The sequence below is a fragment of the Actinia tenebrosa genome, unplaced genomic scaffold (assembly GCF_029948245.1).
Source record: "Actinia tenebrosa isolate PJP-AT-01 unplaced genomic scaffold, QUT_ActTen_1.0 PGA_scaffold7__59_contigs__length_16204524, whole genome shotgun sequence".
Classification (NCBI taxonomy): Eukaryota; Metazoa; Cnidaria; class Anthozoa; order Actiniaria; family Actiniidae; genus Actinia; species Actinia tenebrosa.
Window position 1 is genome coordinate 3,999,756 of NW_028292584.1, and position 26,263 is coordinate 4,026,018.

Genomic DNA, 26,263 nt, shown 5'->3' on the forward strand with positions numbered 1-26,263 from the left:
CTTTGTGCGTAATGTTTTTCTATTTCAAACCACATGTCATTCCCTTGAGTATTATTTCTTTTATAGACCCTTTTACTTTGGGTAATGTTTTCTCCATTTCAAACCACATGCCATTCCCTTGAGTATTATTTCTTTTATTTACTCGATTATTTGGGCGTAATGTTTTCCCATTTCAGACCACGTGTCATTCCCTTGAGTATTATTTCTTTTATTTACTCGATTACTTGGGCGTAATGTTTTCCCATTTCAGACCACGTGTCATTCCCTTGAGTATTATTCCTTTTATGGTCCCTTAGTTTTAACTATTTAGACATCATAGTTTCAGCCACAATTTTAAAGACTTTTTTGATTTTCTAACTTGAGTTTACTCCCTTAAATTTAGCCATACATTCTAGGGAATAACATCGTGTGAAATGGAAAAATATTACGCGCATTGATAAGGAGGTCCATTTGTGGTCACCATTTATTTTGCTGCTGCATTCTCCGCAAATCTTTTCTGATCATTCCCTGTTTAGTTTGGATAGAACAAAATCCTTTATCTTAAGTATTATAAGCCCACGTCATTTCGTTGAAATATTCCTGACAGAGGTCATGTTTTAGAAGCTAGAAATACCACCCTAACGGCCAAGGAAATAGTGGCTCCCATTTCACATTCGACGTACAAAAGATACGTAAAGCTGTAGTATGTTTATACAAGTGTACGCCAGAGATTTCGATCAGTGTTGCGTGTTTATAACCATACCAGTATGATACGAAAAGTTATCTTTGTTTTGTATCAGTATCTTTAGATGGTTAAGTTTTCTGTTTATTTAGGGTTGTGTCCACATCTTCTCCACTGATCTGGATGGAAGAGCCGACTTATAGATGAGGTTTTAAATTTCTCCAGGCATCGAAAGCCCTTCGTTGTTGAACTACATGAAGCTTGTCAGACAGGATTTCGAGTGAGTACATGTTTAACGTACCATATACATCTGGGTAGCTCTCAGTATTTCCTCTGTATATTTAGTGCATATCCTTTAGTGCATTCTCTTGTTCAAAAGTAACTCATGATTATTTTAAAGCAAATTAAACCTTTGCCATTGTATAAAATCATTTGTAGTAGAATTAAGACAATCTTTATTTCCAATAGTCAGTACTCACTTTTGTTTGGACCTTTTACCTCTGAAGCATTTTAAAAATTGTGCAAACTTCACCAGCTTTAGCGACAATGTTTCACTTTGTTTTAGCTGTTTCTTAAAATATTTAATACAACGTGAAGAGCATCTTTCCTGATCTATGATAATCGCTTCGTGTAATCTTATTGTTGTTTGGGATTAGAGTTTCTTGAGCCGATTGGAGCAGTTTATCAAGATTGGCCAGGAGTCGGTACGGTACTCGCCTGGTACAACTGCGATTCAACGTACTCAGTTCCAAGACAACGCTAGCTCGGCATCTCTTTGCAGGGCCGTAGCCACAAATTTCTGATTGGTCCCGTTTTCGAGGGTTTTCGGTTTTTCATACATTTTTAAAATATTTTTCTAATATCTTTCTTCCCCCGCCGTGCCGGTGGCTACGGCCCTGCTTTGAAGGAGATATTCGATCTCAAGCAGCTCGAATTTCATAATTTTCTGTTCGAAATGAGTGAAAAATAGAACCATTAAATTAGAATTAGTTTTTTGGCTGTTCAGTTCTTCTGGTTGTGCCTTTATTATTTTTTCAATAAGAAGTAAATGTGTACTCTACAAACACGGCATAGCTTGAAATTTTTTATCAACGTTTTTGAAAAAATTAGTCGCCAATGAGCATTATTTTAAAATGAATTCAGTTGAAGCTAGTTAGGCATTATTATATCCTATACTATACTGATATATTTATATATATATAAGCAGCACAAGTGGTATAGATATCTTTAATATTTGTGAATTGTCGAAGCTAAATCTTCTGGTTGAAATGCAAGAAAACCATGTATAAATTAGTAATGATGAAAAGGTAAATTATACACCGTGAAAAGATGAAAAAACGTACTGACGTTTCGGACGCTAGTCCTTCGCCGGAGTAAAAGAGAAAGAAGTGATATAAAAAATGTATGAATTATGACACTAGGGTAAAATCTAGAAAATCCCAGCTGGATAAATGGAAAAAATCTCATGCTGGCGATTCTATTTCCGTTTTCAATTCCCATCCCATCCTATTCAAACTCAGCTATGTATACACACAAAATCCCTGAGACAACAGCGGGGGGGAGGGGGAGGGGGCGTATTGTTCAGACATATGTCACTGAGAACTAAAGTTTGGAAACTTCAAAGACATTACGTAAGTTTTTCAACTATCGAAATAATCACTATTGAATATTGGAGCAACGTGTGGGCGATCTGCTATGTTGTAGTGTTGTACATTGTTGAGATACCAAACTACATGCACTGATATATATTAACAGTTTCTAAGCCTTAAAAATTGGTAATAGGAAACTGCTGCATTCAACCATTTCAAGTGATATAAATAAATCACACAGAACTTGGAGTAGAATCATATAACTTTTTTTATCGAGAGAGTCAAAATTTGAATACTCCTAAACTTTAATTTATATTATTATTGGTGACGTATTCTTCTACTGTTTTCACATTTTCTTCATAACATTTAATTTTGTAAAATATTTCAAACGATTAAGATTCTTCATTTTTATTCATTTATAGCTTTTCCGTGATTAATCTGTCTGGAAGTTTTTATAAAAATAAAGCGCAAAGACACGAGTGAAGTGTGTGTCAATGTTTTTAGACCTCAGTTTTCTAATTTACGAACCTCTTCAATTTTTGATCGTTTAGCTATTGAAAGTACTGAAAAACTGCTTAAAACGTCTAGTCACAAAAAATTATGATGAACGCCAAAGCGATACAAGAGAAAACGTACGCATTTTTATGATTGCCGGGTCCCTGAAACATCTCTTTGAAAAGCGCACTAAAATCTCAAAATATATGCTGTATCATTTAGCGATCTACATAGCTACCACAGTAGGGGATCGATCCATTGTGATTACTAAATAAATTGAAATTCATAAAAACCTGTCAAATGTGACGAGTTTGTATCATTGTAGCTTTTGCGGCTCTAGCTTAGAGTGGAGAGGGAACGCGGCGAAAAGCGGCGATCGTAGACCAAAAAAGAAAAAAAAAAATAAGTGGAAGGTTATTGAACTTAACTGTGTTCGTGAACACTTGGTGTCCATAGCTGTTGACTAAGTAGGGAGGGGTAAGTAAAAAAACGGAATTTGAGTTGAGAGTTGTATGCATAGAATATTGAAATTAGTGGTGTGTGTGTGCGAGTGAAAGTGGGTCAAATTGAAAAATAGTATCCATAATGAATTTGTTCACCTACTATAACAAAAAAATACATAATCATTGTTTTATGTATTTGTTTTATTACATATGTTTCCTTTTTTGAAATTCGTGGGTTTATTTCATGTAGATTTTATCTACAAATTTCAACAAATTAAAAAAATTTAAAACGGAATATTTTTCAATTCAATTCAATTATATATTTTTTATTTTTGGATTGTTTATATTTTTTCGTTTTAAGTTCCGGAAATCGAGAAAATTTGATTGTAGTAGGACTAATCATATTTAGTAATTTCAAACATTGAAAAATCAAGAAATAACTGAAGCTATACTAGCCGGTTTGAAGCGAATATTGCTGCGTTCCCCAAAGACATTGCAAGGCAATTTTTTTTTGCCAGGGGCATAATTTTTGCATAACACTTAAGATTATAAATCCATTACGTCAGCTCCGTCGTCTGTCACAGCGCGCACAATACAAGACTCCAAATTATACAAATTCCCGTGAATACTAGCTGCTTTATGATTTATCCAGTTGTATAAAAATCACGTTGGAATCATTCCGATTCAATACTTGTACGCAAGGAATGACTCCTGAGAGTGAAATCCTGGAATTTTTCCTCTAAGTCAAATCGCAGTTATGAATGACTATATCTGTTTACATGTATAGTAATTAACGTAATTGTGTATATATTACAAATAGGTTTCAAAATCACTTTGCAGATACCCAATATCGAGAACTTTAACATTCTTTGGCAGAGAGTGGGTATTACCGGTACGTACGTCTAAAATCAATACAATCGGGGGAGGGGAGGGGGGACATCGCCTCTTTTCACCTTGACCCTATTAAAGTTGGTCCCTCTCTAGGTATCTTTTGACTCTCTTGGGAATGCTTTCAACCAATCGATAGAACCACTTCAAAATCGTTAAATTTTATGAATTCAGTCTGCACAAAATGCAGATCAAAAACTGTTGAAGTCAAGAAATATCACGTCGAGGGTTCTTAAAAAGAGTCTTGGTAAACTGAGAACTACTTTATAAATAGTTAGAAAACTTGCAAAACCATGGTTCATTACATCTGTGTGGTATTTATTGACCAATCACAGTCTGCGGCAGAGAAGACAGATCAGAGAATGTCATATCAGATCAAACCGGAATCCAGAAATGTCATGTCAAAATGGAACAAAAAGAAAAAGACAAAAAAAAAAAAAAAAAAAAAAAAAAAAAAACCCAATAAGAATCGAGTATTTAAAAATCTAAAATTCTTAAAAGTTTTCTGTCGGCTCTTCAGTTCCAAGGTCTAAAAAAATACCTGTTGTGAGATCGACAAAGAAGCATTTAAATTATTCAGAACCAATCTCCAAGAGAGTAAGAGTTAAAAGGAAAGCCGAAATGTTATTCTTATTATCCTACTCTTGCTTTAAATAAGACTATCATATCGCAGTCGCAAAGTTTTACTCTCGGATTCTTGAGGAAATTTTTTTTGAAGGTAAGTATGCACAGTAAGGCAAGGAATGCAATGGAAGCATATGTATCTGGCTATAAGGTAAAGGTATCAGTGTATGGCATTAATACGGCCTTATGGAAATGACTTAGAGTTCATCTTCACTTCCTGTTTGAAGAAGACAGCTTAAAGTCCAAAATTAGATTCGCTAAACTTATAGCTTACTGTAGTTTCTTAACCCAATATGGCAGAAAGGCTCATTAGTGATGAATGCTAGTCATCGAGAGTGCATCTTGAGATCTACAGGGTAAAACGTGGTTTCATGAGACAGTGATAAGACAGTATCTCGAATATGAAACACTGATTTGAGTATTAGACTTTTCAAAATATTTGGAGAAGTTTGAAAGGTTGAAAACTTTTGATTTGCTAAGCTTATGCCAAATTATTTAATGATCAATAAAGATTTGGAAAATTTTTTGCTTCTCGAAATTTAGCTTTTTATGATCTGCAATAGTTTCTAGATCGGAAAATTGCCTGGGACCCGTTTGTACGAAGCCTGGATAGCGCTATCTTGAAGATAAATCCTTATCCAGTGCATACGTATAAGTTGATGCTGTTTTCCAATAAATTTATCCCCTGGATAAGATTTATCCGTTCGATAGCACTTTCCAGGCTTCGTACAACCGGGCCCTGGAGCTAGTTTTAATAGATAGATTTGTGGTAAGAGCCGCATGAATATGTCAAGCCGTCAGTAGTTTAAGTTGATGTCCTGGAACCTCATAAATTAAAATATTTGTATGCATTTATTTTCCTTTCACAGTCTTCCAAAGTCGTACTAGTAAATAGTTTAGCAACTTTACGTAAGAACCGACCCAAATAAATCTATTAACCAAAGACTCACAATTTTCCAATTTGTTTATTCCTTATATGCGTTGCCATAGCGACCATTTTGCTTGCTCTCTGAGGGCGGTCGTCAATTAAATTGCGCTATTCTGATTGGTTAATCCACAGCCCCTCATAAGGAAAGCTTGTAATTATTTAATTCGTCGGAAGTGCGTATGAAATCCTTTGGGAGAATTCAAGATGACGTCACAGATTGTTATTTGGCGCGCGTATTTACGTAGAATTGATTTTTGAGTCCTTATGGCTGTCACCTTTTGGGACGATCTTTTGTTTTCAGTTGTGTGCTGTTTTACATACAGAATTGTGCTTTGACGCGTGCATACCTTGCAAATCAGGCCATCTTAACCAAACCTTCTTTCTCGTTCTCTGAGTCAATATTACTTTATTTACAGCTTACCTTGCGAAATCTCTGTGAAGGTATTCAGTTGTGACCCTCGGACGCCAGTATAGGGATTTAGGACGATCCCTTGTCGCAAGGGTACATAGAGTAGACGGATTTGCAATAATATGCCCAGCACACGAAACCGTGGAAGAAACAGTGAGCTACTCTCGGCTAAACTCATAGAAGTTGGTCTTCTAAAAAGACGAGACTACAGTGGTGTCAGTGTTTGCCGTAGTACCAAGAACAAGATCAAGAAATCTAGCCCTTCTAAGAAAGTAAAGCAGGAAAATGAAGACGAAAACATCATAGGTAAGAAAATGCAGGAATATTGTTTTGAAAGTTGTCCTAAAATTTTGACTTGAAATAGATGTTTATTCGTGATTTAATGATGACCTCCAGTTAAAGCCCCGTTTCGTCACTCTATATTCATGATGGAATCAGCGTAAGATGTTTTTCTGGGGAGTGTGTGATCATAAACTTATGTAACTCATGTTCAATGTGTGTGGGCCCCATTTGGTTGCAGCGCGCTGATAATTTCGATGACAGGGAAAAAAATCTTCAAATGCACATGAAAGTTCAAATGCGAGCTACTTAAAATCTAATTATCTGGGTAATTTATAAACATCTAAAAACATCGAAATTTGTACTGTAAAACTAAACTAGATAGGAAATAGGTTATTTTTCGTGCGAGACAATGATGTTGTTTGATGGTTTGGATCAAGGAAGATTATTAGGTTCGTTGATTCATTAATAAACATTTTGTCTTTTACTATAAATTAAAAAAATTATTACTCCCAAGAGTAATAGATTCGGATCTACGACTAACAGTCAAACTAAGGTTTTTTTTCATACAACAACAAACTATTCTCTTCGTTTCGGAGTTTTTCAAGTTTTCCTTGATGAAGTGTGGTGATCTATCAATGTTTTAATAAATGGCATGCGTAATTTATGTAACTTTATAGTTGGTAGCGATTGATTGACCTGGCCCTATTGTTGTTTCCCTTTCCGCTTCGTTACAAATGGGCCATTGAATGCGCTGATTGCTATCAGTAAGTGTGCCGGTGGCCAGCGCGCTCACTACTCTGCGTCATCATACCCGCGCGTACACTATACATCTATCTCACCAAGTGTGTATAGAACCCAAAATGCGGCTTCACAAGTCAAGGCGCAGCTCTAGAAAAAGAAACCTTAGTAAGTCACTTCAGTCACGCGCAGAATCGTTCAAAAATTTCCACATGGAAAAATTATTATTCTAGGTGTTGACATGTTTGATACGCGATAAACGTTCGTATTTTCATTCTGTCCGCTAGTCGCTGAAAGAGAGATGAAAGAAGCGAAGACAAGGGTTCTTCCCATCAATGGAGTTCTCTCAAAATCCAAGAAAGAGCAACTAACTCTAACACTCGAATGGTAAGTGATGGAATATTATTTTTCTCATCCTTGGTTCGTGCACTGTTAAAGGTAAACACAGGGGTCAAAGAAGCTTCGTAATTAAGGTTATTATTGCGAGCTCTCGCCGTTTTACTCTGCATCTTCTTTTTTAGGGTTTTGTTTTTGGAGCTTTTAGTGCAATTTGGCGTACAGTTGTTGTTCAAAACAAAGGGGCAATTTACAAGTGCTTAGCTTCACTAACTTCTGGTTTTCTCTTAAAACTGCATAACTCTGCATATTATACTCTCTTATCTTCACAATCTTTATTGACAAAATAAGTAGATGATGCAAAATCCTCCCGCGTAAGAAAATTGAAAACTTAAGAAAACTGCATGTGTCGAAAAATGAAAACTTTGAAAAATCTGGGAGTTTCAGTCGATTCTGCAAACGCGTTAGTTTTGGAACTTTAATGAACGATAATTTCGTAACTGTATAAGCATTGCGCGTAAAGAGCGTTTGATTTTGATTTTAAGTTTCATATCGTCCAATATCTATCGCAGAGGGCACAGTTAAATATTTCAGTTGAAGGGTCTAATCGGCTTATGCTATCGATCCATCCTAAGGGCAAGGGGCTGTTTTGAGGTAACTATAATAGCTAGAGTCTTTTGCAGTACGAATTGCTACCAAATTAAGGAGTTTTTATGATGTTTTTTGTTGCGGAAATAGCGCGGGAAAATGACTAGGAGTCCAATTATAAGTTTATTTAAACTTCTCCACAGACAAAAGGCGTCCTTTTTTCGGCTTCTCTTTACTTCACACTTCGTGCTTACTCATTATGCTTTACCCCTAGATGACGAGGTGCGACCAACCCGAGTCAGCCCTCTCTTTAGCCTGCAAAGTGCCGCTACACAGGCTACCCTCTCTTTACACTGTTGCTATTTCGGTCCGTCTTTGCAAACGCAATGTTGTTTGTGTCAACCGTGTCAACGAACCCTAGCTCTAAAATAAATGAGTTTCCCTAAGCTTGGACAAGTAGACATTAGGTCAACAAAGATTTCAAAGCTTATTCGACCAATCAACCAATGACGTACGCTGGAATAATGCATAACCATAGTTGACCTAAAAACAGGTTTCGCGACGTAAAACTTGAGATTGGTATTTTAAAGACGTTGGATAATTGATTGTTTCTTTCCCTGACGAAACATTGACGTAAAGAAAAATGGATAGTTTCTGAATTCCAAGCCTCCGATTTCTGAATTCACTGTACTGTGTATTTTGCAAGCCACTCTTTTTGATGAAGTGTACTTTGTAACATGAAGGCGTTTCCGGTTGAAATGAAAGGACTTGTCCGCTTTGCTGTCTTTCACAAACTATTTGTAAGAGTGACTGAACTTTGAGGAGTTTTGTTTGCTTTTGAAACACGCACATTTTTAAGTGGAATTTGAGTGAATTTAGACGTGATAACGAATGGCAAATGTAGCAATGTTAGCGACGTCTAAAAGAAAAACTAACGCAAATCTTCGAAAGGGCATAGTTAATAGAGCAATATAGTTATTAACTATGGAAAGACAGAGTCTTTTTGCAATCCCTTTTGCTCCAAGGTCTATCGAAACCTGGATTATTATGTTAAAATTACACGTATCTTTTGTTTTTGCTTGATTAAAAACTTCTACGAAACCTTCTCTTTTCTATTAAAAATACTACTAACTTTTTTACCGATTTCGATGATAAAATTAATGGGCCTCCCCAACTATGTTGCATAATGTCTTCCAAACTCATAATGTATCTCGGAAAAGTCCAGCTTTGCTTATAAAAATTAATGCGTTTCAAATTGCTACGCATTAGTTTTCCTTCAACAAATTTGTTGCTGTCAAACCGAGTTATAGTTCCTATGATAGTTTGCGCATCTGCTCGTAAGAACTCGCTCTATTCTGTTCCTCATTGTTTGTTTATCGTTCCTATTTGTGCGTATGCACAATTGCAATCGTTTCTTTAGGCAAACCAAAATGCTTTCCTGATTTTAAGCTTTCGTTTTGCTTGTAGTTTGGAGGTATTGTCGTTATTTTAACATTAATACATTACGGTAAATACTTTTATAAATAGCGCATAACCAGTTGAGCTCGAATAGGATTACACGAAAAAGTCCTTATCACTCGCTTCAACAAGTCTTTCATTTCCTCAGAAAATTCTTCCCGGCGCGCGCTCAACCACCATCATTTATTTCCCATAAACACATTAAGCTGTCTAAGCTCTTCACAGGATTTAGTTCTCACCCTCTTGCATGAACGTCGACGTTTCTTGTTTGATATTGGAAAACCAACTTGATCCCTTTATTTGTTGTTTTTGTTTGGTCGCGGAAGTGTCACTATTCCTTGCGATTGTTTCTGCTCTTTTGTTTAAGTTTTCAAGGCTTTAGTTTCGCGTCTTTTTATAGTCGCTATTAAAAAGACGTTTTAGCTAAAATAACTCTAAGCTTCTTTATTTGCAGAATAGATTCGCTCGGTCATTAGTGAATTAGTGCGCTATTTTGGGTGCCTGCGCTATTGGATTTTAAACAAATAATTTGATGCAAACTTTTCTGTCTTTATTTTACGCTATGCAGTTTTTATTTGATGCTAGTAGTGCTGGTAGGGGTTTGAGGTAATGCGGTTTGAATTTTAAAAATTTTTAAAATTTAAAAATGGGAACCAAGAGTGACGTACCGGTAGTGTACACTTGCCTCTTATCTCTGGGGCTCTCGACATCCCGTGTGAGCAGAGATTGTTTCAGGGTTGGATCTGTGAGTTAGCTGTGCCCTGACTTAGATCAGCCCAGAGGTTGTTTCAGGGTTCGATCTATGAGTTAGCCATGCTCTGACTTATAGATCAGCCCAGAGGTTGTTTCAGGGTTCCATAAAGTTTGAAGCTTTGAAGATTTTGACCATAGCTCAAATAGTCATGTACTATTTAGTACACTTTACGAAACTGTAGTTTAGGATTATCGAAATTTGAAATGGTTCCGGGGACGGCCCTCTTTAATGCGGCCAAATTAACTTCGTAGCACGACCACTTCCTAAGAATGAACTGCGTCTTTCCTGAAGTATTGAATTTTAGTAATTGGTTTTTCATATGGTAGCAAACAAATCAATAATGTACAAATCAATAATGTAGCTTCTCCTAAATAGTTCTTGTTCTATAAGAGTAGCACTATAGCCAGTTGCTATCAAACCTGTGGTCTTCATTCCATGAATTTAAAAATTGATTTTCGCGAAGGAAGGAAAACTTGAGAACCCAGGAAAAAAACACAGGAGAGAACCAACAAACAACTCTACTCACACAGGATGACGAGTCCGAGAATCTAACCGGCAGCAGTGAGAGGCAGCGCTGCATCAGCACATGCTTGTTTTCCTTGATTATTATATCTTTCTCTACCAGAGGAAACGAAAAAAACTTTAGTATGATCGTAATTCAGATAAGGATGATTTTTCTTGCTTAACGTCTTAAAATGGAAAGAAAAATTACGCCCAAGCTAAAGAGGTCTATTTTACCCCCTAGTGCTTGCTTGCGTTATGTCTGTAGTTGAAAGTAAGAACTTCTTTGCCTCTTAAAGAGAGATCGATTTTCAAGGAAGTTGGATACATAATGAATACATCCGATGACTAATCGATCAAAGGAAGTACTCTAGTTCAGGGTTCATCGTGACGTGCTTGCGGTTAGCATCGAGGGGTTACTGCGGGATATCCGAGGTTTTTCAACGTGTGTAGGCATTCTTCAGTTTGTTTTGTTTTGCTGATAACAAAGGCGCGAGGTTTTCGTTCGTGTTACCGCATAACGTAGTCTTTGTACAGAGCTCTTCCGTCTACCATTTCAAGCTTTTCCTAGTTTTTTTCCGTTAAGAAGGCTTCAATTACGCTTAAACACGGTCTTAGCAATGAACAGAACACGAAAGAAAGATAGATGAAAAAGTCTCAAATCTTTCAAAACATTTCTTAAAAATCTCTCCCGTCTCCCATTTCAAGCCTTACCTCGAATTTTTTTTAATGTACCAATTGCTAAAACTCGTCCTAGATAACTACAGAACACGAAAGAAAGGTAGATGAAAAAAAACTCTCGAATATTCCAAACGTCTTCGAAAAAAGGGATAAATTTACTGTGATTTATTAGCAAGAAAACCAAGCTTGGGATCGATTCCAATGGTTTAATGCCATTTCTTTTAGCATCATCAAACAAGGAGATGATATGCACAAACGTTTTTTTTACCCAAAGTAAAATGGTCTGTACTTCGTAGAACGCTGAGCTCTCTTCCGTTTGCCTACATTTTCAAATTCTACCTATTAATATTCTACCTATTTAAATTCTACCAATTTACCTAAGATGACCTAAGATATCGTAATCAAAGAGATGCCACGCAGACTGAAATATAGGACAACCCCCCTCCCCCTCCCCCCGGGGACAAAAACTGAGCTAAATCTTCTTGAAGGCTCTTCATAATAATTTAGGATTTATATAGCGTACTTTCTATGTAGATATTGATTAGAAATTCCTATTGGCTCGTTTTTTCGTGCCTTCCTTCTCTAACCAGTTTCACCGCGTGTCTCCTAACACAAAGCCCTCTAAGTCCTTTTTGTCATTTGTCAAGGGGAGTTCTTTACTAAATCACAACTGATATACTGGATTACTAAACACAAATATCAATTAATCCACAAATAAGCGTACTAATCCAAAAACGAGTGCGTTTCTTACATTCGTTCTTCATACTGTCGAGATCTTCAAATCCTGGTTCAACTATAATCCATGTATGACTTCATCAATACTTGCATTCCTATTGTGGTTTTAAGGGTTCAATATATCAACAGCTAGCCTCTAAAATCACGCACAATTACGGCTTCGCATCAACGTCTTCAATGTTTTTAGAATCCCCAAAATTTTGCGACAGGTTTCGCGGCGATCCCTTGAGAATATTTTCGCAAAGCTTTGAAAAATCAATTTTTTAAAATTTTAGTTAATTGTCTTGTAAAATTGATTTAATATATGAACTTATTTTTTTAATTTATATCATGCACGAGCGCACGATTTTATTTGGACTTCATGTTCAATATTTCAAAAAAGAAAATTTGCTCAAATGAGATTCAATTTTTTGCATTTCGCGATTCGAATTGGGCTAGCTTGGCCCGCACGGCAGGGTAACGGAGAGAAAGAGAAGGAGAAAGAAAAACGTTCTTTAGCTTGTCAGTTTTATTAAATCTCATTCACGTACACGAATATGTATTGAATCAATTTTAAGCATTTTCCAAAGGTTTGGTCGTGAGTGCAAGATACATCTGTCATTTTATTAGAGTACGTACCATAAATCCGTGAAAACCTTTGTGTAAGAAATTGTATGAATTTGAACGGCAGTTTAGTAAGTTCAGTAGACCTCAGTATAGACAGTAGACCTACAAAACCGTTTGTACTAATTTGTACAATTTTGTTGTAGTTAGCTTTTTTATGGATATATGCTATTCATTCTATCATTTTTTGGTTGTAATCAACCTATTCAGCTATTTTATCATATAAATTCCGAAGTGTATTAATTCTGTATTCAATAGATTTTTAAACTCGATCTTGAATTTCAGTGGATTACGAGATAATCCCGTTCACAGATATTTTATAAATCAACTGTCACGAGTCTCTTAGAAACTCATCTTGAGTTATATCTTCGTTAGCCATATCTGTCGTCTTACGTAGGATAGGAAATTGCATGATTTGCTAAAAGAATTTGTGAAGCTCTTGAGACACGTTTGAATATCTATTTTCCAGCCATCAATCTAGCAGTTACGTTTCTATATTTTGCTGTATATTTTTGCTTTTATTTCTTTGATTTGCCGTGCTTATTGTTGTCGATTTGTGTTACCATTTAATACCACATGCTATTCCCTTGAGTATTATTTCTTTTATATACCCTTTTACCTTGGGTGTAATGTTTTTTTGTGGCATTTCAGACCACATGTCATTCCCTTGAGTATTATTTCTTTTGTAGACCCTTTTACTTTGGACATAATATTTTCCCAATTCAGACCACGTATTATTCCCTTGAGTATTATTTCTCTCCTCCCTCCCTTCCTGAAAACCCAATGGCGAAATAATAGGTCCAAAAAATGCTTTATTAACTATTTTTAATGTCTAGTTTGATGCATGATTCCTTTCTCAGGTTAGAAGAGAACTATGTCATGTGTGAAGGAGTCTGTCTTCCTCGTTGTATCCTGTACGCCCATTACTTAGACTTCTGCAGAAAAAATCAAATAGAAGCGGCTTGTGCAGCTACGTTTGGAAAGGTCAGTTCTCTTAAATAACTTTGTTCTTGACGTCCTTTTCTGCCCTCCGTAACACCCATCTCTTTACTCAGCCCGGCTCTCAGCCCTTGTTAAGAAGAGGATGTAAGGGTAATTTCTTCTTGCGAGGCATCTTTAAACATGAGCATGCAAGTCATTAACCATGTACGCTGATTCAGCATATAGCGCCCTTTCCACTGGTATACTCAAAGGCGCTTACAAACATGAGAGGTGGTTAGTATGATATGCAGGCACTGAGGGTGGTGACTGCCAGGGTTTCTTTACTTCTTCAGTGCGGGTTCTTTAACGTCCCTCCGAAATTGGTTAGTGATGACTCTTAGGATTTTTGGTGAGCTTTTCGTTTTTCGTCCTTGCTACAGACAGTATAAGGCCACACCCTAAAATCCCGGGCGCTGGCGCTAAGATAGACCTGCTTTTCTTCACAGCGGAGCTGTTGGTTAATATAATTACGGTTGTATGAATGATAAAACTTTGAATATCTTAAGATATGTATTTTCGCTCATAACTATGTATATCTATTTTGCCAAAGCAGTCTGGTAACCTAGGAACAGCAAAAATAACTTTGCAAGCCTTTGATTCCATTACGCCACCATTGACGCAGACGCAACAACGTGTGATGGAATTTTCAAGACTTTAAAGTCATTCTAATCTCTTTCTTCGCTTCTAATTTGATGCTTGACTGTTGTATTCAATAAGACACGTTATTTTTCTTGCTTTAATCCTAGTGTTGCCGCTCTGCTAAAGTTTTTATATGGCTTGTTTTCTTAAGACTTATCTGGCGATTTTAAAGCATCGCTGTAAAGCCCTCTGTCAACTTTATAGCCAGCTTGAATCAGTCACGGGAAACAAGGCTATTATTATCCAAAATTATTCACGACAACTCTTTATTTTTATACTCAATATTTCATTTCTATTTTTCAATAGACAATTCGGCAAAAGTTTCCACAACTTACGACGAGAAGGTTGGGCACTAGAGGACATTCGAAGTAAGTGCAGTGTCTTTTTATGAACTGCTTTGTTTGTCAAAACGTTTTTTTTTTTTATCATGTAAATGAAGTATTGTGTTCATTAATTAACTTTTATACTTGGTTAGTGTAGATGCCGCCTTTGAAGTGGATAATGCGAGGGGAAAAAATAAATCGATTCTAAAATCACCGAATCTTGTTTTCTAGATATCATTACTATGGGATTGGAATTAAGGAATCGTCGGCTTATTACCATTCGGTGTATTCAGGAAAAGGTCTCACACGGTAAGGACAAATTCGAGGATCAAGGTATTCCGAGACCTCCCACACAATCCCCTATACCCATTTATTAAGAGACTTAGCTTGACATTTTCAAATACACGGATCTAAGAGCATACTTAAGGCTTTCACTTTGAGGTCTATCGTTTAAAGCTGTTTTCATCCCAGCTTGTTAAACAGAATGATTTGATAGAAACTGTTGACACAAAAGACAATTGGAAAAACCTTCACTTTGTTTTTAAGACTTTTTTCTTCTTCACCTTTTTGAAATATTTAAGGATTTTATTAGGATACATTTGAGCTTATTTTTACCCTATTTCTATATTCTATCATTTTATGAAATATTGAGGGATCTTATTAGGATACATTTTAGGCTTATTTTTAACCGTCCTTCATGCATTCTATAATTTTTTAATCGTGTTGCTACGTCATACACTAGAAAAGACACTTTTTCTCTCGTTAAAAGAGGAAAAACGTTCCAACAAAGTTTTTCAACTGTTTTGTTTTATGTTTTGGTTTTCGTATATTAAAAAGCCTTTATGCTGTGTTTGTTTTTGAGCTCGTTGTTCTTTTGTTTTCAGTTATTGCTTGACTTTATGAAAAAAATACTTTGAATAACTTCGCTTTAAACAGTGAGCCCCGTTTCCGGTCTGCAGCAGGTTTATTTGTCTTTTGAATACAAAAGAGATTTTTGGGAGAAAATGCACTTGAAATCAAATGAAGGCTAGAATAATTGTTTGATTAAACATCAGCTTATTCAGTTTTTGTCTTTGGTCGTTCTCATCATTTTGTTTTGGCAATATTAGGACTATTTTACAAACTTTTCTTCCTATCTTGCTGTTGTTGTTGTTGTTATTGTTGCTGCACCATCAAGTATGTTTTTCTCTGTTGCCCCAGCCTTTCGTATTTTAAATGACTTCCAGTTTTAAAAGATTCAAAAGTTATCATCTCAAAGCATCGTCAAGATTTCAATTTTTTCTTGTTTCGTTCAGAGTTCACCCACAAAAAGGGAATAGACTTTTAAATAAACAAAAATCAGCTCTTAATAAAAAAAACTGTAAGCAAACAACAACGTCGTCTTTTGTCATCATTGTGAATGTAATTTTTAGAACAGGCTTGTAGGAATTGCCACCCATCTTGTCAAGCTTTTCTTTTTATTATATCAAAAAACCCACATTCTTCAAAACTTCGCTTCGGAATTTCAACTTTACCTTAGTTTTCAAAATAAAACAAACATCGTTTGAAAAACTAGTCTTAAAAATATTTGCCACGACTTGCTGGGCTGAATCTTTGACGAAAAGTTCGTGCAACAGAAAGGTTACATAAGTGTTTTTTCCGAGTACTGAGTTTGTTTTGCAAATGGTTTGTCATTATTTTCTAACTCAGCGTAGGTCCGTCCCTTACCTACAATCAATATTTCATTGTTTAAAGACAGTTTGTCTTTCTTTATGACCTTCAATTCCCTTCAAACAGTGGGTTAAGTGGGTTGGTACATTGATGGTGACTCATTCCAAACGAAAAGTTCTATAGCTATAACTAGATCTAAAACAGTTCGTTCAGGGTCAAATAAACAACAAAATCCAAACGATTTATCTCCAATAATCTGTATACTTTGTGTCATAAAAACATTGATTATTTTTTGGGGATCGATGTTTTTCCTTCGCGGTTGAACCCGATGCAACGATACGTGTGCGTGCGCGCTCATTTTCCCGCCATTTTTCTCGTTCACATTTTCCCTTTATTTTTAATCTTATTTTCCAAATTATTTTTCATTATATTGTCAAAACTTATTGTTATGCTTCATCATTGATTTTTCTGTTTTGTTTTTGTAGGTTCTCAGGTTCAAAAACGACAAACGAGGTAAGAAACAATCGAGTATTTTTTGCTTGTTTTCTATTCTTTCCGAGTTTCACCATGTTTATTCTTCTTTATGCCTTGTTGTTTGTAGGGATCGTTTGCAACTCGAAAGTACTCCCTCAGCTCCAAAACTGGAACACTTTTACCCGACTTCCCCAACCCTTTGTTGCTTGAGCTCCCCGAAGACATTTCTTTAGATAAGGTAAAAAATATAATTTTTATTTTATTCATGAGAAATGTTTTAAACAAAGTTTCTTGTATGAGAAAGTACATTACTGTGAATTTGAAATGGTTTCGACTTAGAGCCAATCAAAGCGCACGAAACTGCACAATGTCCAAACACGTGAACAGCGCTTGAACGGCTTTGGAAGCCATGTGTGTAATGTTACTGTTGTTTTCCATGCAACACCATTCTACCTGTTTGAAATTAAGAAAGGAAGGAAGAAACAAAATAAAGAAGAAAACGAAAAGAATGAAAGAAAACATTGGCTTGACATGAGAAACTTTTTGAAACTTTTCTCGATTATTGCTCATATTTTGCAATGTTTACTAGCTGTTTCTCTCAGATATCCACTTAACGTTCCATCGTGTTTAACTAGGTCCAAACGTTTGTCGTTATGTACAAGACCCACTGTCAGTGCATACTGGATACTGCAATTAATGCAAACTTTGATGAGGTAAGAGATAAGGAGACAGCCGAGTAAAATAACTGATAATCTGCTTACAGTTTATAAGCCGATTATGTACTTAAAATCATTTGAAAACACGTTCACGGATTAGGAAATCTTATGAAGATAGTCAACAAAGATGCAATGGTATCGATATCAATTTGCATTGAAACGAGTTCACTATATCTAACATTTTATTTAATTACACTGAAACTTTAAATAAGCCAGATGGAGTTTGCGAAAAGATTAACTTTTGAGAATAAACCCAGATTTTCAAAGATTTTTGAGTAAAAAAATATAAAACATCGTAGGATAACAACTTAATTAAATGCTAGCCCCGCAAGCCTCAAACTGCAGTTCGACGTCAGGCGTTATCCGTCAATCTTTCAATATTCAACATGGCGTCATAACGAAGTTATTGCTGGAAGAGCCGCCATATTGAATTTCATTTATGTTGAGTGTTTCTCCGTGTTTGCGGGCGTGTTTCTAAGAGTGATTCCTAGCAGTTAGCCAAAACCCTGATGCTGGAGATATCTATTAATCAATCATTTCCCTCAGTATGCAGTGGCGGATCTAGGGGTGGGTTTTGGGGGTTGCAACCCCCCCTATGAGAGCCATCGTGATTTTTTTTTTTTTTTTTTTTTTTTTTTTCATGACAACACCAACAGTAGACTTTCGCAAAGTCCGCCGCCCGTTTTGTTTTTTTTTACTGGGCGTTTTGACCTCTCGCGACTTCGTCGCTCGCTCGCTGCGCTCGCAAGATTCTCGCTTCGCTCGAATTAAAAAAACGCCGAGAAAACAAGAGAGGTCGACTTGGGGCAAGTCTACACCAACAGCATCGCAAGTTTTATTAAAACAGGGGTGCCGAACACATTTCGCTCGCTTTTTTTTTTCTATACGCCGTGTGTGGGACCTGAAACAACCATGCTCGCCTGCAGCAATAATCGTCGGTCCCTAACCCTTTGGTCTGCTATATCTCTCCACCACCTCAATCAATGCTACAACCCCCCCTTTGAAAAAATCCTGGATCCGCCCCTGGTATGCAAAACAAGCTTAACTAATTTCCTCGACGACTTTTTCTTAGATAAAAAATTTCCTTCTTCACTTCTGGCAAGGAATGCCTGACCATCTTCTACCGCTGATGGAGACAGAGGTTGTCTCTGATGTTATCTGTGTTTGTGATTCTATTCTTTATAAGGTAAATACAGAATGACCATTTGGTAAATGCCTGCTAAAGTCAAGTGGTTTTAACCTTTATCTTTTGATAATGTGTTGTCTTTGTTTAACGAGGCCCTAACGCGTTGCAGCATGTTTAATACATTATCGTGTAAGAGTTTTTTTCCGTGGAAAAGACCCTGCGGAATACTTTTTGGGCCCCGTTTTCATTAAATTTGGGTAGTCCTTATCATCAGTTCTCGTAGTGCGCTGAGTCGCATAATGCCTAAGGGACAAGAAGTTTGGTGTTTGTTTCCTAACAGGCCATTGCAAGCAAAAGAATCTACCCTAACACTCTGACTGTTCTCATATAAACGGAGCCTGAATAGTCCCTTTCACAGTCCCCTGCGCCATCTTGAAAGGTAGCCGTGCCTTTGCATCGAAGCGAGACGAACGGTGAGCTTGCAATGATAGAGACCTTTTTTAACACCTTGAACAATTATTCACACGTCTCTATCATTGCAAGCTTACCGTTCGTCTCGCTTCGATGCAAAGGCATGGCTACCTTTCAAGATAGCGCAGTGAACTGTGAAGGGGATTATTCAAGTTCAAAGGAACATTTCTTTTCCAAACTTGTACTTGAGTTTTTAGGACGCGCTAAGAATGTTCCACCATCTTGCAGTCAGTATCACAAGTATCACGAGAGTTCAGTACCAGTCTTCCTTCGGAAATCTTTAGCTGAGATCTTGTCATCCTGTCTTAAGGGACCAATCCTAGTGATACTTATTAATATTATTACTTATAGGTCTTAATGGATGTCCTTCTCCCATCATCGATGCAAGATGTCCTTGAAGGGTGAGTGTAAGGGGCGTAGCGAGGTCTCGATTTTAGGGGGGTGGGGGGAAGGTGGGTGGGGAAATGTACCATTTCCCCCCCAAATCTAGCATGATTTAAATTTTGGTGCCAAAACAAACTTTGAGGGGGGGGGGGGGGGGGAATAGGGGGCACCAGTTTCGTATTCGATGCATACCGCTGTTTTTGAAGAGCACGGACCCATTTGTACAGGCTCAGCCCTTTTTTTATTAGTCAGCTATTCACAGATATCATTAAAAGTCTTTTTTATTTCATTCTTTTTAGTCTGCTGGCAGACATCAGGAATTTTGCGCGCCATCTGGAAAGCTGGGTAATCATGGCAACGGAACAACTCCCTGAGTACATCAAAGTTGGAAAGATACAAAGTAAGTAACCTGAGAAATGAAAGAAGATAAGATAATTATTAATCATTATTAATCATTATTAATTAAGTTTTGTTCAGTGCTTTCTAGTCCAGTTGAACCTCTATTAAGCGACCATCTTCTTGGAATTGTAAAGTGGTTGCTAAACAAAGGGTGGTGGATTACATGTACTGAATATGTGATCGATTTATAAAGGTTATACGGTATAAGGGCATGTTTTTCCTCTTCTTTTTATCTAGTCGTTAGAAGATTTGCTCAATCCATACGAAGACAAACATCATTCCTACATCTTTCACAGGTGAGTCAATTGTTGGTCGAGGGTCAAAATTAGTTTTAAAGTTGAAAATCATTGCAAAATAGATGGGCAACAGTCTTTGACCTATTCGATATTTAAAGTGCGCAACTTCTCATCCAATAGGGGCATAGTAAAACCTCTTTTAGGTACCTAGGACTACATCTACATTAATTAGAAAGCTGCACACTACCTGGTGATTTCGCTTCTCTCAGCTCTAACGAATTAGCCAATCAACGAACATTTTGAATTAGCCAATCATCGAACATTTTGAATAAGCCAATCAGCGAACATTTTGTTAGTCGTAGCTCAATATTTTTGATAAAGAAACGGCTTTTACTTAAAATTAAGAATATAGAACTAATCGTAGAACGATTTATCAAATACGTATTATAATATATAATATATTTTTGCCATTGTTGGTGGAAAATATTTCGTTTTGACAAAAGATTATAGAAAATACTTTCGCTAATAATTTTTCGCAATGAAAAGCAATGCATTGCGTGACGTCTAGATTCCAAATCATCTGGTACACATGCAAGATATATACACCTATTTCAGAAATCGTTGTCGCACCAAAAGCCTCAAGCAACAAGCCAAGACCGCAGAGAACGCCGGTATTTTTAGCTGTAATTAGTTTATTCATGGTGTATTTTCATTTATATTGACTTCACAAATTGCTCCAAGCAAGGCTGCTTGAGATGATAATTAGTGTAGAGCGATAGCCACTTGCATAAACCATGAATAAATCAATTATAATTAAAAGTACCGACGTTCTCTGCGGCCTTGGCTTGTTACTTGAGGCTCTTGCTGCGACAACGATCTTCGAAATAGGTGTATAATGATCAAAGCTGAAATCCCCTAAGGTGGTGGTACATATTACATACTAATGATAAAATCTTCTACCATTTAGACGGCACGACCAGTATTGTCTAGCCCAGAGGTTGTTCAGCAAATGGTTTACGATCTTGAGAAAGTAGATAATGGAACAATAAGTGCGACAGGATTGTACGGCAAAAGCGAGGCAGAAGAAGACGAAAGCTTCGACAAAGAATGTAAGTATAAATGCCCAACCTAAAACGACATGTATATCGGCAAGCTCTTGGGAAGTTATAGGATTTTTATTCGAGGTTAAGCAATGTAGACTTTTACTTTCTCGGAATTCTTATGTTCCTGCGCATTTTCAAGGCATCCTGTGACAAAAGGGATCCGCAGTAGAAGCGCGCATACTCCCTCGCAAGCGTTAAGAAAGTCAAAAGCTAAGGTTTTGCACATGTAATGATTGTCATGCAAGGATAAAGTTGGACAAAAAAATTCTTGGACAAAAGGGATCCGCCGTAAACACGCACACACACCCTCATCGCACGCGCAAAAGAAAATCAAAATATAAGATTTTGTGCATGTACTGCTTACTATACAAAGCGTCTCTGGAGAAAAAGGATCCGCTGTAGACTAGACGCGCTCTCACACCAACATCGCGCGCGTTAAGATAATCAACAGCTAAGGTTTTGCATATGTATCATCTTTGCGCGCAAGTCAAGCACTAAATCTACTAAAAACTTTGATCTGCTTTTGCCTCATTATAGTCATGGAAAGGTTCAAAGAACTGCTTAATAATCAGGCGTCTGTCGAGGCCTATGTAGAATGGCTGGACAGCATTGTTGAATATAAAGTCATCCAGGTACGACAAAATAAATATATCCTAAGGTTGTCGGGGGCGATAGGAAATAGGCGATAAGATATAGGACATAGGATCATCACGAGTTGTGTCGTCCTTATTTTATCACATCTTTCTTGGCTTAATCATAAATCTGACTGTTTTGTAGCCTTGTATCGAGAATGGAACAGAATTCAAGAACAGAGCGCAGGATTTTCTTCTTCGATGGTCGTTTCTTGGCGCGCGTTTAATGCACAACCTGACGTTGAACGCGTCTTCGTGCTTTGGTAAGTGACTCAAAATTCTGTTTCAACCAAAAATTATAATCAAGCAACAACAAAAAAGTTTCAGTGAGCGCCACAACTTCCAGATTTCTGGGCTTTTCGCTACCGTCAATCAAAAATTTACTAACTAAGAGCGTTGGAAATTTGATGTACATGTATGGAGACCTTGCCGCGAGAAAACGTGCCGTGTCTGGAGTTGACTGGTTCAAAGAAACATGAAATGCGCTGTAACAGCTACAGTCGGCGAATAAAACAATGAGAACTAGCTTTGTGCATAATTTCTAATGTCATGAAAAACTTTGTAACCATTTTAAACTTCAAAGGGAATTCCAGAGTTACAAACCCCCACCCCCCACCCCCTCCTCCATTCAATGTTGTCCCACCTCACAGATGGTAGCTCCCAACTGCTCGCATGCAACATTGTTGGTATAAACTTGCTTGTTAAAAACCTTTTTTTAACACCTTGAACAATTATTCACATGTCTCTGTCATTGCAAGCTCATCGTTCGTCTCGCTTCGATGCAAAGGCACGGTTACCTTTCAAGATGGCGCAGGGAACTGTGAAGGGGACTATTGCTATGCTTGTGAGATCTTACGATGATTGACGTTTTTCAATCAGGTTCGTTTCATCTTATTCGAATGTTGATGGATGAGTACGTGCTACTCGTGATTGAAACGAGGTTCTACGATGAGATGGAAGAAAAACTGCAAGAATTGCTAGATAGACATTTAAAAATGGGTAAGTTTGGAAAGGATTTTCTAGCTTATTCCAAAGGAACTGACATAGGAAAATTAAAACAACCTCTCGCTCTATCAGCATTTCAATCTTCTTAAATAATCATTATTGTTTTCTTGGCTATTTTAGGAGAAGGCATTGACAAAGACAATTCTCCTCTACGGGTGCAGACAGTCGTCACGCGCACGAAGTTCACGGTACCTGACGTGACAAACGGTGACATCATTCGTTCTTCTAAGCGTGACAAGGACATCGAATCAGAAGCCAAGAGCTCGAAAAGATACAAGCGAACGAAGTCACGCGAGGATCATCCTCGCACAAAATCAAGACCCAAAAGACTGTCACGTCCCTATTCACCTCATTATAGAGATGGCGGTTCCAATGGATTTATCGGCCTGCCCCCAACGCCAATGGAAAATACTGGCTTTGCAATCCCTTCACCAAGAGAGATGTACTATTCTGGTCAGAATGTATTTTCATCGGCGCCTGTGTTAACACCACCAGTTTCTCCAGCGGTCTCTTCTCCAATGCCAAGAGGTCAGCTGCATGGTAACGGACAGGCCCTAGTGACATACACGGCCTTCTCAACTGGAAAACGATCGTGCGCATACGAGAATAGTGAACCCGACCCCTCCCCTGAATTGATCGATAAGCTTGTGTCTCAGCATTTTCAGAGCTGTGGGCTTGGTGGATATGTGAATCCAAGGCAGATGACACCTGTTAGTAACAACAACAACTATATGCCTCCCAGACAGGTACGTGATCAATGTTGGCTTGAACATTATTCCTACTCAAGCTTTTGTTTCTATTTTTTTAATAATCGACTAGTTATCGAACTTACTGATTTTGGTCGCAATTGTTTATAGTGTAACCAATTCCTGTGAACCCAAATGCTTTGCTCAGTCTTCGAGTGGTACATTAGCGCCCAGTTTCCCATTCGTTGGGAATTGTCTACTCGTTCCATATAGTTTTATAGCTGTTTATTTTGTCGATAGTTTGCGCAATGTGTTTGAATCCCTTTATCATATAGTGAATCGCACTTGCGCATCAACTCGATTTACACAGGGCCGCCGTGGGTATCAGCCAACTGGTGATGAATGGGCCACCCTGACTAGAAAAAGTTTACATTTACATTTAACACGAGCACTTTCTCGGTTTTCTTGCTACCGTCTTATATTCATTTATTCTTATTTCTATCTTAGCTTTATTCAAACGGGCAAGTCGTACATCAACGCAACGACCATAACAACAACTACGGCCGCATGATGACGCATGCGTACTACATGCAAACCACTGGTGGCAACCAGCCACGTGACCCTGTGGTCACTACTGCGCATGTGTCAATGATGTCCTGTAACAACAGTGGAGGATACGTAGAGGCTGGTCACATGATGATGGAGGAAGATCACGCGAACATGATGAGCCATGATCAAGAGGAGTACATCGATATCGCAGTAAACAAGCTCTTTAATGGCGAATGCGAACTCGAAAAAGTTGATTGTGGTGATGAGCACGAAGCGTTGCCTGCCATTAATTCACTTTTGATGACCGAAGCAGCCATGGTATAGAGTGCGGATGTGAAGAGATTATATATAGAGCAGGCTTTATTTTCATTATCTGTGCCTTCATTACTTTTGGTTAGTGACAAGAAGCTAGTAGTATAGTTGCTGGCCAAAGAGGAGAATGATAAACTGATTTTTAAAATGGTTGGCAAAGACAGTGTGTCGCACATTTCTTAAACGGCTTCGTGTGGTACAATTTTAGGTCATTCTTTCTTATACGTGCGCCTTTCTTAATGAATGCCGTTCATTCGTTCTGCCTTAGTTTAGTCAGTCATTATGCTATATTTTATTGACTTTAGGCCAGACGTTCCTTATATTTACAAGTGCGCACATAAGTCGCTCGCCCTTTTTTTTAAAGAAAAATATATATTTTGGCGGGAAAAAGCGCGCGCTGCGCGAAGTTTTCGCTTCGTACAAATCGTAGAAATCGCTTTCCCATATAAAAAATATTTTTTAAAGAATATGATTAGATTTATAATTATGCAAATATCAACTTGGTATGTGAACAAGTAATTAATTACCCAGTCGAACAAATTCGCTTGAAATCAAGAAAATCAACAAAAAAGAAAAAAGACAAAGAAAAAAATCGGCCGATTCCTTGTAAATCAAAATAATCGCAAATATTCTTGTACAGAGTATAAATAAATATATATTTTTAGGTAAACCAGAGAACAAACTTTATATTTTTCAAGATAATATGTAGTCATGTAATGAAATGACAGAACATAGAGTGGTTTCTATAAATATTAGTAACTGCAAGTTTTGCCACATTAAAGAAATTCCAGAATACCAGTGAAGGAGTTCGGGTTTCTGGAACTGGCTTGATGCATTCAAGATTTTGGATTCTATTCTTGGAGTCTACATTCCGTAAACCAAATTCCTTTAAATATAAGATTTTAGTTTTATTGTTTAGGAAATCTGTGTTTCCTTTTACACAGGGCAAAATGACTTTAACCAAATAATGGCAAAAGTGAGGAACAATGGGTTCGAGAGCATCTTACAATAGTCTAGCAACTGCGCAGGCGCGTTTATAGTAACTACTTTATTATTATTATTATTATTATTATTATTATTATTACGAGATGATTTATTAAATATATCATTAGATGATTAGTAATAGTTTAATAATAGCTAATAGTTTTACATATATTGTCATGTATTTACATGTTGGTTTTATATATTATTAGTTTATATGTAAAATGCAAACATAAAATTGCCAAATAACGAAAAGTTTTCATTTCTTCACTGGTATTATTGTCCTGTTACATTCTCGATAAAATAATAACTAAAATATATATGAAACGTTCCGTTCCGAAAATCGAACATTCTATATGAGATGAGATAAACCGCGATGAAAGGGAAAGGAAGAGAAGAGGAAGGAAATACAAAAGAATAAATGGGAAGAGAATGAAAGAATTGGTAAGATATGGGAAGGAAAGAAAGGGAGGGGGAGGCATGGTAATATAAATGGTGGTTGTTGGCACTGCTTGTCCCATACTTGATTTTATTCCATACACATACGCAAAGCGTACGGTAAAGACTAGATAAATATATTAAATAGATAAATAACTTAGTAAGTATGACAAATAGGAAAAACTACGAAACATTAAACTGCAAAACGATAAGAACTATGGAAACGAATAACTTACATTTGTGTATGAAGGGACGAAACTGCGAGCACCAACTAACTAAGTATTTACATAGAGGGCGTATATAAGGCGTACAAAAGCTCCTAAGGGACAAGACTAAATGACGAAACAATGACGAAAATACTTAGACTGAAACGAGTGAAACAAAAGCTATAGAACACTTATAAACGAACCTAAGACAAAGAGAACTACACTAAAAACTCATTATA

At 37.0% G+C, this 26,263-nt stretch overlaps 1 protein-coding gene across 3 annotated transcripts; it reads left to right on the forward strand.

The window, feature by feature from the left end:
* The first annotated feature begins 734 nt into the window (after window positions 1-734).
* Window positions 735-25,635, forward strand: LOC116308612 (DNA-binding protein RFX6). Of its 3 annotated transcripts, none has more exons than XM_031719079.2 (19): window positions 735-941; window positions 6,045-6,343; window positions 7,345-7,444; window positions 13,574-13,697; window positions 14,640-14,701; window positions 14,888-14,965; window positions 16,792-16,819; window positions 16,908-17,018; window positions 17,416-17,493; window positions 18,569-18,682; window positions 19,445-19,494; window positions 19,777-19,877; window positions 20,114-20,172; window positions 21,080-21,221; window positions 21,753-21,847; window positions 21,993-22,110; window positions 22,727-22,846; window positions 22,973-23,598; window positions 24,046-25,635. In XM_031719079.2, exons 2-19 carry the CDS (start codon window positions 6,160-6,162, stop codon window positions 24,409-24,411), a joined length of 2,556 nt encoding a protein of 851 aa, XP_031574939.2. In that variant the 5' UTR covers window positions 735-941; window positions 6,045-6,159; the 3' UTR covers window positions 24,412-25,635. The 3 variants fall into 3 exon arrangements, with proteins under 3 accessions (XP_031574939.2, XP_088896400.1, XP_031574940.2); XM_089040274.1 differs by lacking the exon at window positions 735-941 and adding an exon at window positions 4,776-4,794; XM_031719080.2 differs by lacking the exons at window positions 735-941; window positions 6,045-6,343 and adding an exon at window positions 7,089-7,225.
* Window positions 25,636-26,263: the final 628 nt, after the last annotated feature.